This window comes from Pan troglodytes, chromosome 19 (genome assembly GCF_028858775.2).
Source record: "Pan troglodytes isolate AG18354 chromosome 19, NHGRI_mPanTro3-v2.0_pri, whole genome shotgun sequence".
NCBI classification, from domain to species: domain Eukaryota; kingdom Metazoa; phylum Chordata; class Mammalia; order Primates; family Hominidae; genus Pan; species Pan troglodytes.
In genome coordinates this window covers 49,473,987-49,486,464 of record NC_072417.2, presented here as the reverse complement: position 1 = coordinate 49,486,464, position 12,478 = coordinate 49,473,987, and the positions used below count along the sequence as shown (strand labels likewise).

General features: G+C 52.3%; 1 protein-coding gene and 3 pseudogenes across 1 annotated transcript; 1 reads left to right on the top strand and 3 right to left on the bottom strand.

Moving 5' to 3' along the window:
* Nucleotides 1–3: 3 nt before the first annotated feature.
* Nucleotides 4–1,570, bottom strand: LOC129137681 (differentially expressed in FDCP 8 homolog; annotated as a pseudogene).
* A 234-nt stretch (nt 1,571–1,804) lies between these two features.
* On the bottom strand, nt 1,805–2,991 carry LOC129137683 (putative homeobox protein Meis3-like 2; annotated as a pseudogene).
* Nucleotides 2,992–5,668: 2,677 nt separating this feature from the next.
* On the top strand, nt 5,669–8,843 carry LOC129137680 (zinc finger SWIM domain-containing protein 5-like; annotated as a pseudogene).
* Nucleotides 8,844–11,229: 2,386 nt separating this feature from the next.
* On the bottom strand, nt 11,230–12,394 carry LOC129137682 (CMT1A duplicated region transcript 15 protein-like protein). The gene is made up of 2 exons (XM_054670985.2): nt 12,130–12,394; nt 11,230–11,989 (listed from the first exon to the last, which is right to left on the bottom strand). The coding sequence occupies exons 1-2, from the start codon at nt 12,392–12,394 to the stop codon at nt 11,409–11,411; spliced, it is 846 nt and encodes a 281-aa protein (XP_054526960.1). The 3' UTR covers nt 11,230–11,408.
* Nucleotides 12,395–12,478: the final 84 nt, after the last annotated feature.

Genomic DNA, 12,478 nt, shown 5'->3' with positions numbered 1-12,478 from the left:
CCGCTCTGGCCCAGCAGGGGTGGAGGGGTCCAGGGGCTGCAACCCAGGGGTCTCCAGAGCAGAACGAACAACTTGACGTTGGCAGGGTGGGTCCCGGTGGGCCAGGTGGGGTGCCCAGCACTGTTCCTCAGCGCTAGGCCTCCACGTCAGGACCTGGCTCCTGGAAGAGCGACTGCTTCCTCAGGCTGAGCTGGGCACACTTGGGACACGTGGTGGAGTTGTCGTAGTAGCAGTCCCTGTGGAAGACGGTGGAGCAGTCGGTGCATACAGACGTGTGGCTGTCGAACGGGAACAGCACATCGCCCTCTCTGCAGAGCTCACACACGAAGCCCTTGGCCTGGCACCGCTCGCATTCCAGCTTGATGTGCTTGGTGAAGAGCGTGTGGGTCTCGGTGAGTGAGCAGCCCAGGTGGCCGGCATGCACGTCCAGGAGGTCCTGGACAGAGTACATCTCATCGTTCTCCACAAAATGCTGCCGATCCTGGAGCTGCAGCAACAGACGAGCCTCCATGGCCTCCCTGCAAGTGATGAAGTACGGCTTCATGAGCAGGATGTCCTGGCGCAGCTTGCAAATCTCCACCAGCTCCTCCACGTAGTTGAACAGCAGAAGGTTGATCTCCTGGAGCCTGAGCACGGGCCGAGACACCATCAGCGCCAGGTAGCACATGCTGCAGCGAGAAACCTTTCGAGGCTCAAAGTCCCAGTTGTGTACAATGCATGCAGGGATGACAGCCAGGTCGTTCCAGTGGCAATGGCTGCAGTAGTACTGGCCGGTGTAGTCGCACTGCCTGGCCTCACTGGGCACACCCTGCAGAGAGATGGGCGCCTGGCACTCAGCACAGCGGTAAGCCTGGCTGTCCAGCCCTGTCTCAGGGCAGATGTTAAGTTCGTATTCAGCTTGGTGGCTGACTTTGGAGCTCACACAGGGCTTGGAGATGAGGTTCAAGCACTTGCTGTGACAGCAGTAATAACACCCTGTGCAGGTGTACCAGGTCTGAATGAGCCCCCAGATGATGGTGTTACACTTATCACAGGTCTGCTTGACGCTCTTGCTCTTCTCCTCGTAGAGGCCGTGTTCAAGAAGCACTCGGATGTTTGGCTCATCCTCATTGGGGTCCTTCAGCTCCTGGAGCTTCAGCCAGAGGTGGATGAGTCACACCATGGCATCCTTCTGCTTCTCCGACTGCTCGGGCAGCTCCAGAATCACCTGCTTGCACTCCTCGATCACCTGCCGCAGCACAGGGCGGGAGAAGTGGTCCTCAGACAGGCCGAGATCCATCACGCGTTCAGGGCAACGGAACTCCGGTTCCCCAGGGGGCAGCTCAGGCAGGGCCTCTTCAGGAGTGATGTCTGGGGCCTCCTCCCCAGGGCCCCAGCTCATGCTGTCTCGGCCCAGACTGCTTGTTGAAGGGGTTGAGGTGGGCCTGCGGGAACCGGGCCAGCTTCTCATCATATTCCATAGCATCCCACCTGGATCGCCTGCCAGGGCCCAGGGGCTCGCAGGGACAGGACGGCCATTCCTCTAGGGCTGCTTGCCACGGAAGCCTGGCCGTGGGTTTGCCACCTGCTGACCGCTCCCGCGTCGCTCACCTGACCGCCGCTGCGCCACCTCACATCTGGTTTCTTTAATAAGGGTATTAAAGAACAGAAAACAGAAGACTGAAATACAAATCCAAATCGGTTTTTTGTTTGTTTGTTTTTGTTTTGAGACAGGGCCTCACTCTGTTGTTTAGGCTGTGGTGCCATCATAGCTCAATGCAGCCTTGAACTCCTGGGCTTAAGTGATCCTCCTGCTTCAGCCTCCTGAGTAGCTGGGACTACAGGTGGTGCCACCATATCTGGCTTTTATTATTATTATTTTTAGTAGAGAGAAGGTCATATGGTTTGGATCTGTGTCCCCACCTAAATCTTATGTCGAACTGTAATCCCTAGTGGTGGAGGTGGGGCCTGGTGGGAGGTGACTGGATTATGGGGAAGGTTTCTCATGAATGGTTTAGCACCATTGTCTTGGTGCTGTTCTTGCGACAGTGAGTTCTTGTGAGATCTGGTTGTTTAAAAGTGTGCAGCGCCTCCCTGCTTGCTTTCTATTGCTCCTGCTCCCGCCGGGTGAGAGATCTCACTCCCCTTCCCCTTCTGGTCCCAAGTCCTCATCTTCTCCACCAGAACTGGGAGAGGCCACGCTGGTGTCCAGCCCGACTCCTTGGTCACTGGAGTTGTCCCCACTCTGGGAGGCCAGGCCCCCGCTGGATGGACCTGGGGTCCCCAAATGTACAGACCCGCTATCCTCATGGTCTCGAATCCATATATTATTCTGGTCTGGGAGGCTGGGGCAGGAGGCTGGGTAGTCCTCGAAGTCCTCCCTGCAGCCGCCATCCCGATCCTCGATGACCAGGTCGATGGGCATCTTTCCCTTCTCCAGCTCCAGCAGGTGGAACCGCAGCACTTGGATGGCCTGGATCATCAGATTGTCCAGTTCTGGGTTGGAGGAGAAGGGCCTCTAAGAGCGAACCTGCTTGGCAAAGGCAGTGTTGTCCTCGTTGAAGGAATCAGAGGAGCAGACGTCACCGCCGCAGGGTGTCCCCAGCCCAGCTCCGGCCCCATCACGGGGAGAGCATGTAGCCAGTTCACATTTCTCAAAGACCAGGGCCAAGAGGGGGAAGAGCGGGTGTCCACAGATCTCATCCTTGTCCCTCTTGAGGCCGTCGCTGTCCAAGCCTGGGGGTAGGGGCTGGGGAGGCCGGTGAGGGCCATAGGGCCCTGGTGCCGCGGGCACTGCCTCTGGGAAGCCAGCCAGGGCTGCGGGGCCATCCGTGATGCCTGGGTAGTGCGGCAGCTCATCGTACCTCCGGGCCATGGGCTGAGGCCGGCGGCAGCTCCAGGGTCCCTCCAGAGCCTGGCCGCGGGGTAGGGCGCAGCCCGGGGCCGCAGCCCCCGACGGCCCGTGATGTCGACGCCAGGGGGTGGGCAGGAGGCCAGATGCGCGCCCCCCAACCCCCGCCGCCGTCAGCGGCAGGCGCCGGGCCGGATGGGGGCCCGGCGCATGGACCCCGGCCCCGGCCCCCAGCGGGGGTCACGGCCAGGAGCGCCTTGCCGCCGGGACGGGGCAGCAGGCGCGGGCGGGGCGCCCGAGGCCCCCTCCCCTGAGCGCCCCCGTCCCTCCCCCGGCTCTGCGGGGAATCGAACCGTCCCCAGACGCACAGACCTGGGACCGCGGGGGGCGGGGGGCGGCCCGGGGCGGCGGGGGTCCGGCGGCGGCTCGGGGGTGCTGGCGGCCGCGCTCCGCGTTCCCGGTCTCTCCCTCTCTGTGGTCACATCCGAAAGTTCCACCCTCTGAAGTCTTAAGAAAGGTCAATGATGTGTGTGTGTGTGTGTGTGTGTGTGTGTGTGTGTGTACACACACACAATTTAAGCCTTTAAAAATGGCAATTTTTTAGATGATTTATGGGTTTTTTCCCCCTTTACTACTACAATTTAAGCCTTTAAAAAATGGCAATTTTTTAGATGCTTGAGATAGTTTGGGGGATCCCTAGCTCTTAATCGTGGCACTCTGTTGAGTTTGTGAAATGGATCTTCAAAGAGGTTGTCAATAATAACCAAATTTTTGAAACGAGTCAGATTACTAATTATTGATGAATAAAAAATGAGTACTTTTAGGCTAGGTGCAGTGGCTCATGCCTGTAATCCCAGCGCTCTGGGAGGCCGAGGCGGGTGGATCACGAGGTCAGGAGATCGAGACCATCCTGGCTAACACAGTGAAACCCCGTCTCTACTAAAAATACAAAAAATTAGCCAGGCGTGGTGGTGGGCGCCTGTAGTCCCAGCTACTCGGAAGGCTGAGGGAGGAGAATGGCGTGAACCTGGGAAGCGGAGCTTACAGTGAGCCGAGATCGTGACACTGTACTCCAACCTGGGAGACAGAGTGAGCCCCCGTCTCAAAAAAAAAAAAAAAAATGTGGTAATATTTGAAATTGCTAAGACAGCAGATTTTAAATGTTCTCACCAAACACACGCAAAAAGATAAGTATTGATTGGCCAGGCACAGTGGCTCATGCCTGTAATCCCAGCACTTTGGGAGGCCGAGGTGGGTGCATCACGAGGTCAGAAGCTTGCCAAGATGGTGAAACCCCATCTCTACTAAAAATACAAAAATTAGCCTAGCGTGGTGGCAGGCGCTTGTAATCCCAGCCACTCAGGAGGCTGAGACAGGAGAATCACTTGAACCTGGGAGGCAGAGGTTGCAGTGAGCCGAGATTGCACCATTGCACTCTAGCCTGGGTGACAGAGGGAGACTCCATCTAAAAATAAAAAAATTTAAAAAAAAAGATAAGTATCTAAGCTAACAGATATGCTATGTCGGTTGATTTAGCCATTCTATAATGTATGTCTGTGGCTATATAGATACACACAGATTTAACTATTCTACAATGCTTGTCTGTGTGTGTGTATATATGTATAATGTGGTACACCACAAATACACACAATTTATCAATTAATTTTTTTAATTCCAAAGATTTTTTTGACTAATATACAACCCAACCACAAGTTTAAGAGCATTCTAATTAGATGTTCTTTCCAATACCTAATTTTGTCAGTCTTTCTTTTATATATTCTGGTTAGTGGGTAATGTTATTACATTTTTATTGATTTTGGTCTTCTAATTATTAAAATGCCTGAGACCATTTTCATATATGTTTATTGAAAATGTATATAATCAGGCTGGGCACGGTGGCTCATGCTTGCAATCCCAGCACTTTGGGAGGCCAAGGCGGGCAGATCACTTGAGGTCAGGAGTTTGAGACCAGCCTGGCTAACATCATGAAAACCTGTCTCTACTAAAAATACAAAAAAATTAGCCGGGCTTGCTGGTGGGAGCCTGTAATCCCAGCTACTCGGGAGGCTGAGGCGGGAGAATCGCTTGAAGCCTGGAGTCGGATGTTGCAGTGAGCCGAGAACTTACCATTGCACTCCAGCCTGGGCGACAAGAACAAAGCTCTGTCTCAACAAACAAGCAACCAACCAACCAACCAACCAAACAAACAAAAAGTAGCTTCTTGGTTGAAAGGCTGAGGTGGGAGAATCCACCCGGGAGGTGGATGTTGCAGTGAGCCGAGAACACGCCACTGCTCCAGGCTGGGCGCAAGAGCGAAACTTCATCTCAAAAAACCAAGCCAAAACAAAACAAAACAAAAAAGAAAATCTATATAATTGTATTTTCAGGGATCTGTGCAATATTTTTTTTTTTGAGACAGTCTAGTAGCTCTGTTGCCAGGCTGGAGTGCAGTGGTGCGATCTGGGCTCACTGCAACCTCCACCTCCCGAGTTCAAGCAATTCTCTTGCCTCAGCCTCCCGAATAGCTAGGATTACAGGCACGTGCCGCCATGCCCAGCTATTTTTTTTTTTTTTTTGAAACGGAGTCTCGCTCTGTCGCCCAGGCTAGAGTGCAATGGCACGATCTTGGCTCACTGCAAGCTCCGCTTCCTGGGTTCACACCATTCTCTTGCCTCAGCCTCCCGAGTAGCTGGGACTACAGGGGCCCGCCACCACGCCCAGCTAAATTGTTTGTATTTTTAGCAGAGACGGGGTTTCTCCACGTTGGCCAGGTTGGTCTTGATCTCCTGACCTCATGATCCGCCCACCTCGGCCTCCCAAAATGCTGGGATTACAGTCATGAGCCACCACGCCTGGCCAAGACTACTCTTTAATTCCCAAGGCCAGCCACTGTGGTTTGAGCATGTGCAACAGCCTGTGCTCGGGTTGATGCCCCACATTCCCATGGTTATCCAAAAGAGGCCCTCAGACTCACAGTGGCCATTATTAATACTCTGAGGTTCAGCAGCGGTGGCAACTGAAAATCTACAAGCATCAGAAGAAAGAAGTGCTGCAGAGAGGAACCACAACCATCAGAAACCTGGAAGGCTGGGTGGGCCACCCCCTGGATCCCATCGGCTGCCTGTTTCTCACTTTGACTGAGGCCTGCCTCCTGAATGATGACAGGTATCTAGATACGAATGAAAGCAGACCCCCTGTGTACCAACATGTACCTGTGGCTGTAAGCTCCCCAAACAGCAGTGAGTCCTACTTGTCATTGGCCCTGGAGGCTGCATCGATGGGCCTGGGTCACAGAGGGTAATGCCTGAAGGCTCCTATGCACAGGACAAGGTGTGCCGTAATGAGGAGCAGCTCCTCAGCCAACTCCAAGAGCTGCAATTGGATGATGACCCAGTGCAAACACTCCAAAAATAGTGCATCTTGCTGCTGGAAGGGGACCCTTTCAGGGATCTGGGAGAAGTCATCCACCGAGAGAGCGTTTCCATGCATACCTCTGCCAAGTATTTGTTCTCAGCTCTGCTGTCTTGTGATCCAGACCCTGCCTATAAATTAGGCTTACGTGTATAAGGTTACCTGTTTCAGAAAATTCAGGTTGTGCAGGCCACACATCCCTCACTCACTGTATGGTGTCTCTGGTGCCCAGCCATTATCCTCCCTGGTTCTCGCTTGGACACTTGGAATCACAGCGGTGGGAACTGGCCTCCACCATGCTGACTGCTGCCAAAGGAGACACTCTGAGGCTCTGAACAATTCCGGAAGCAATGCAGAAGCACATTCGTTCTTCCCCGCTCATCTTCAAACTGGCCCAAAATGCGTTCAAGATTGCTACTCCCACTAACAGTAGTACTGACAGCACCCTGCTCAACGTGGCCCTGGAACCTGGGTTACAGGTGATGCGATGACCTTATCATCCCTTAACTGGAGACGCGGAGAGATGGTACGATGGTTGGTGACCTGTGCTACAGAAGTGGGTAGTGCCCACCTCCCTCTACTCCCACGGGAAAGGAGTTTCTATACCCTACTCTTGGGACAGGAGAACGAATCCTTGGAGCTCTCATATTCCTATTCCTGATGGCCTAAGAAAGGATGCGGCTGCTGGTGGGAGAAGATAGCGTCTGTTCAGCCAGCCCAAGTTCTGTCCTCACTGCTTAAACCAACCACATGCTGATGTCAGCAGCACTTTGACCCTCTCATCAGAGACATGTCTAAGAGAATGAATTTTCAGCTGCCAATACTCAAGTGTGCCCTTGGGAGGTAGTGGGCCTGGTGGTTTGGTCCCCGTCCCTGTCCATGCTTGTGAGAAACTCCAGACACCTTGGAGGCTCAGGACCCTTTCTAAAGCCCAAAGCCCCAGCACAAGACTCTACCCTGACAGGCCCCACTTCAGCTAGAACCCCTGGCAGATCTGCAACCCTGGCCTCGGGTTAAGCAAACCCCAGGATCTACTGCTCCATCCTTGTGAGGGGCTGAGAGCACCTGCAGAAACCTTCAACCCTCTGACCTGGGTAAGGAAGGGATAGGAAGAGACCCCAAACAAGGTTTGGCCATCTGGGATGCTTCTCTTGCCCTGGTTTGCCTCAGATCGTGTCAAGGTTGCTGAGGAGGAGGGAGAACTCATCTCTGCAGGCCAAGTTCAAACCCCACACGGTAATGTGGGCCGAACTGAATCAGGACTGAGATGGCCACAGCTGAGCTCAGGCTCTCCCCGACAGGTGTGTGGGCCTCAGGGAGCATCTTGCAGAGCTGGCACACACTCTTCACCCCTACTGAGGCTGCTAGTATTGTAGCTGCCACAGCCGTATCCCACACCACTATCCTGCGCCTCAGTCTTGACTATCCACACTGGCTAGCTGTGCTTGCACATTGGCCCTGCAGTGTGCTACGAAGCATCCACAGAGCTGTGCCCTGTCAGCCCTTACACTCTGTGAGAAAGACCACATTGCCTTTGAGGCAGCCTGCCAGATTGCCACCGAAGCTGCTGCCGGTGGCATGACCCATTCACAGCTGTTCACCATTGCCTGCTACGTGGAGCTCCGGGGCTACACGCTCCACGCCTTCAAGCTGGTCTCATTGGCCATGAGCCATCTTAACGTGGCTCATAACCAGGATACCCACCCAGCCATCAGTGATGTGCTCTGGGTTTGTGCCCTCAGCCACTCTCTGGGCAAGAATGAGCTGGCAGTTCTCATCCCCCTGGTGGTGAAGAGTGCGCACATTGCCATGGTGCTTTCAGACATCCTGTGTGCGAGGCTGCACGGTGACTGCACCTGGCCTGGCCGGCACCCCGGGCCACCACAGCTCTGGAAAGCTCATCTCCACTGACAGAGCTCCATGGCACCAGTTGCTGATGCAATGCTTACATCAACACCACACACTACACCTAACACACATTAGCCATTGCCAGTATGGACAGTTCATTGAGTTTCTAAGCAAGGCTCGGGAGACCCTCCTGCTGCCTTAGGATGGCTACCTGCAATTTGCCCTGTTCATCAACAACCACAAACGATCTACAAAGGCAAGAAAAAGCTGATGCTGCTGGTTCGAGAGCCCTTTGGCTGAGAAAGCAGATAGCTCACCGGCCCGGCAGCCTGGGTCCCCAGGTAGTATCAGGTCAGGCCAAAAACACTGAAACATTTGTCCACCCTGGGAGGACTCTGAGCACCTGTGGCTGAGGCCAAAGGACCACAGGGCTAAGGATGGGGAGAGTCCAACTCCAGTCGATATGCATACCTTGGCAAGCTTCTCACTACAGCCCACTGTTCATGGAGAAGCTGGGCCTTGCAGATCGACCAGAAACCCCCACGATATGCCACCTTCTGCCCCTATGTCCTGAGTGTCCTGGGCATTGGCCCTGTCTCCCTTGGCAAACACAGAACACTGTTCCATCTCAGAGATTGCTTCACCAGAGAAACAGATGCATTTATGGTACTGTAAGTACTATAGTATATGTGTTGCCAATTACTGTAAAGTCGTAAGTATTTATAATTCTGGTTCTGATTTGATGGGCACTTGAGGTAGCTGTGGGTGGGAGGGTATGCTTATTGTCCGAGGAGACTCACAACCATTTCTCAGGTTTCCCTTGCAGAGTGTATGCTGTTACCAGTGGGATAGTGGGTGTGCCAAGGAGAAAAATGGCCAGTTAGAAAAAAATCCCAAGACTAGTCTATGCAGAATCTCTCGCCTACAGACAGGGCATTAATAGCCCAGTGGTGGGTGAGTGGCAGAGGCCAGGACTGGACTCAGACTTTTGCCTCACAAAGCTGTGAGGACTCTGAAGGTCCTGCCCCTGCCTCACACAGCCTCGCCAGGAGTCTGCTGAGCACCTTTGAAACAAGAGCAGGGAAAAGATGAAGGTCTGGGAAGCCACTGAGCTCACAATATTCATCTACACTGGTCACCTTTGTGTTAGAGAGTGTGTGTATCTGCATGACTGAGTACATGTGTCTATGTGCATAGATATATCTGTGCGTGCCTGTCTTTATGTGCACATTATATGTTGATGTGTATGTATGTCAGTTCTATGGCTGTGTACCTGTGTGGATATGTGCACACTGGAATGTGGGTCTCTGTGTGAGGATGTAACATTTGCACACATGTGAGGGTGCATATCTATGTGTAAATGCTGTCATGTTTTGCATGTTTAGTGTGTGTGTATCTGGGAACACATGAGTGCATGTGTAGAGATATGTGTCTGTGTGTATGCTTGCTCTCCATGCATCTGTGTTTTTATATGTGTAACTGAGCATATTTCTACATGTAGGGATGACTGCGTGTCCATCTTTGAGGATCTGCATGAATGTGTCCTTTTTGCGAGATTTCTCTTCCCATTCGTCTTAAATCTCTCTCACTAGTTAAATGTTTGTTCCCCATTTCTGTGCCTCCTCTATTCATTCCCTCTCACCAAACAAGCTTCTAAGCACCGGTCTCCCTCTGCCATCAGATTGGCTGCTTTCACTGCACATTTCCCTTCTCGCCCCGTACTTGCTTTCTTCCCCTGCCTTTCTACGTCAAGCTTCCTCTGCCTGCTTTTGTCACAGTCTCATTGCGTGCTGACTTGGAGGCTAGGGCTGGTCTGCACTTAGCCTCTCCCTTCTTAATTTCTAGCCCTAATGAGCAGCCATGTCTTAGCCCTGGCTGACCTCCACAGTGTATCATCATGTTCCTGCTACCTTCCTGACCCCTATGCTTAGCCTGGAATTGTTGTAGGAGATAGCCAGGGCATTCAGAAGAGTCAGTTGGTTACCAGTGCCTTTGTGTTTACTCTTTTACATGTTAGATCCTGAGTTGGGGGTGGGGTTTGATAAGGAAGAGGTAGTATAGCTAGAATGCGAACTAAGAACTTCTCCATCTGCTTTACTTTTTCTTTTGTTGACAAACTGTCACCTTTTCTACTCCAAACTGAGCAAGAAGTTGTATTTGCCGTATGTAGCTACTCAAGTCCTACTGCCCAGCCAAGGGTCCCTACAATGTCTCAGCCCAGTTGGTTGGTTAAAAAGAGAGAGAGAGAGGGAGGTCACTCTCATTTTTGTATCGCAATTGTCCTTCTTTTTAGCAAGTGTGTGAACTCACAGTGCTTTCTATGAATAAACCATGGATCACATGAAAGATCATTTTTCTTAAAGAAAACAAAAATTGTCTAAATTTTTGTTTAGACAATTTTGTTTAGAAAATCCCCAGAGGGGACCAGCAAATACTTAATAGAAGATTATAGATTTCCTGTGAGTGCATGTGGCTCGGGGTGACCTGATTCTATAAAGCAAATGTTATTGTCCTCCTCAAATTCATGCGTTGGATTCTATGTGATGGTATTTGGGGGTGGGGCCTTGGAAGGTGATTAAGTTCATGAAGGCAGGGACCTCATGAATGGAATTGGTGTCCCTATCAAAGGGACTGCAGAGAGCTCCCTCACCCCTTCTGTCATGTAAAGACACAGTAAAAAGATGGCTGTCTATGAACCAGGAAGCCAGCCCTCCGCAGACACGGAATCTGCTGACCATTTGACCTTGGATTTTACCATCTCCAGAACTGTGAGAAATCAATTTTCTATGCTACCTAGTCTATGGCATTCTGTTTTGACACCCAGATTAGCTAAAGTACCAGCATGTCAATTTGCACACATAATTCTTGGAAACTCTGATGCCAAATCCTTGATGGCAAAAGGTGAATGATCTGCCGGAGACATGAGCCTACATCATCCTTCTTTCCACAATAAACCAGAGAGTCAAAACAGGCAAGAGTGGGTCAAGGTCTTCTAAAAGCCATACCTGAAAGGTTTCCAATAACAGATGACTCGATGGTAATTCAGCCACACAAACAACCACAACAAAAGACACAACTATCCGAGATTTTCAGGATAGCTTCAAAAACACCATCTAATATTAGGGAGTTCAAAAAGGTGAGAAGTTTCAGAAATCAAACTTTATTTATATTTCATTTCATAAACTTGTAATTCTAACACTATTAATAAATGCTAGGGCAGGTGGTGGCATGGAGAGCCTGGAGCACAACGGCTGTCTTTAAAAGTTTTCCTTGCTGTACCCTTTGGAGCCACGTCCTGGTCCCCTCAACCCCTGCCCACCTAAGAGCCCGTTCGGGGCAGCACATTAAGGGCAAACAGCCTGGATGCCCAGTTGCAGACACACATCCATGCCTGGAGGAGAAGATTGCGTCTGAGAGCAGGAGGAGCTGCTGGAACTCTTCTTCCCAGCCTTCTTTTAATGCTCTTGAGCACCACCTGCACAGAGATATACCCCACCAGCATTAGCACAATAAACAGGCACTGCAGCAGCAGGGCTGTGGTTCTAGTGAATGAGAGAAGCCTCTCTCCAGCGAGGTACAGGAGTCCAGTCTGAATACCCTGGTCTCCGCCTCCATGTTTGCCACCATGCCCAGGACTAGGGGCAGCATGGGATCTGCTGGCTGGGGCTGTGCTTGTCACCCCCTCCCTCCCACTTCTCTCTCCAGCCACGTTTTCAGCTCCAGCATTAAGGCCAGTGGCTACAGTAGGTGCCATGATTTTAGGCAGCTCCTGGCTGGGTTGGTCCTTGGCTGGAGCTCCCTCCACCTCCAGCGCTCTCTCTGGAGGGGGCTCTTCCCATGCTGGCTTTGGCTTGACAGCTGGTGCCGCAAGTGGTCCTATTTCTGCGTACGGACCAGGAGCTGAAAAAGGAGAAAGGTTCACCAGCATCAGTCACTTTCCACTGGAATTTCCAAACACAGAGACAACCTCACTGAGTTCAAAGGAATTCCAGCCCAAAAGCACCGCCCCCGCAAAGTCTTCCAGGCTGCAGCCACCTCACCATGTGTCTGTGCCTCCGTGGGCTCCCGAATCTCCTCCTGGACAAGGACAATGTGCAGAGGCAGCCCCGATGGGATCTCTGGTGTGGCCTGGCCTGCTAGGGCCTGCCCCGGGCTGTCCTGTGGTACCTGGGTGCGCCTTCTTACAAAGGGCCACAGGCGTCTGGGGTGAGGGATGAGCCTTCTTCGGCATCGTCGGAAAAGGCTCTCACTCCCTCCATTCCTGAAGCAGCAACCTCTCGAAGTGGGGAAGCAACACGAGAACATCTTGCTCTCTTGAGCGTCTCCCACAAAGTGAGCTGGTTACGGCGCTGACTCTAGGATATGGGTGCCTGGTTACCAGAGTTCTAA

Coding starts and splice junctions, on each gene's coding strand:
- LOC129137682 (XM_054670985.2), bottom strand. CDS start 12,394: ATGTTCTCGTGTTGCTTCCCCACTTCGAGAGGTTGCTGCTTCAGGAAT. Junction 11,990..12,129: donor CACGGAGGCACAGACACATG/GTGAGGTGGCTG, acceptor CTCCTTTTTCAG/CTCCTGGTCCGTACGCAGAA.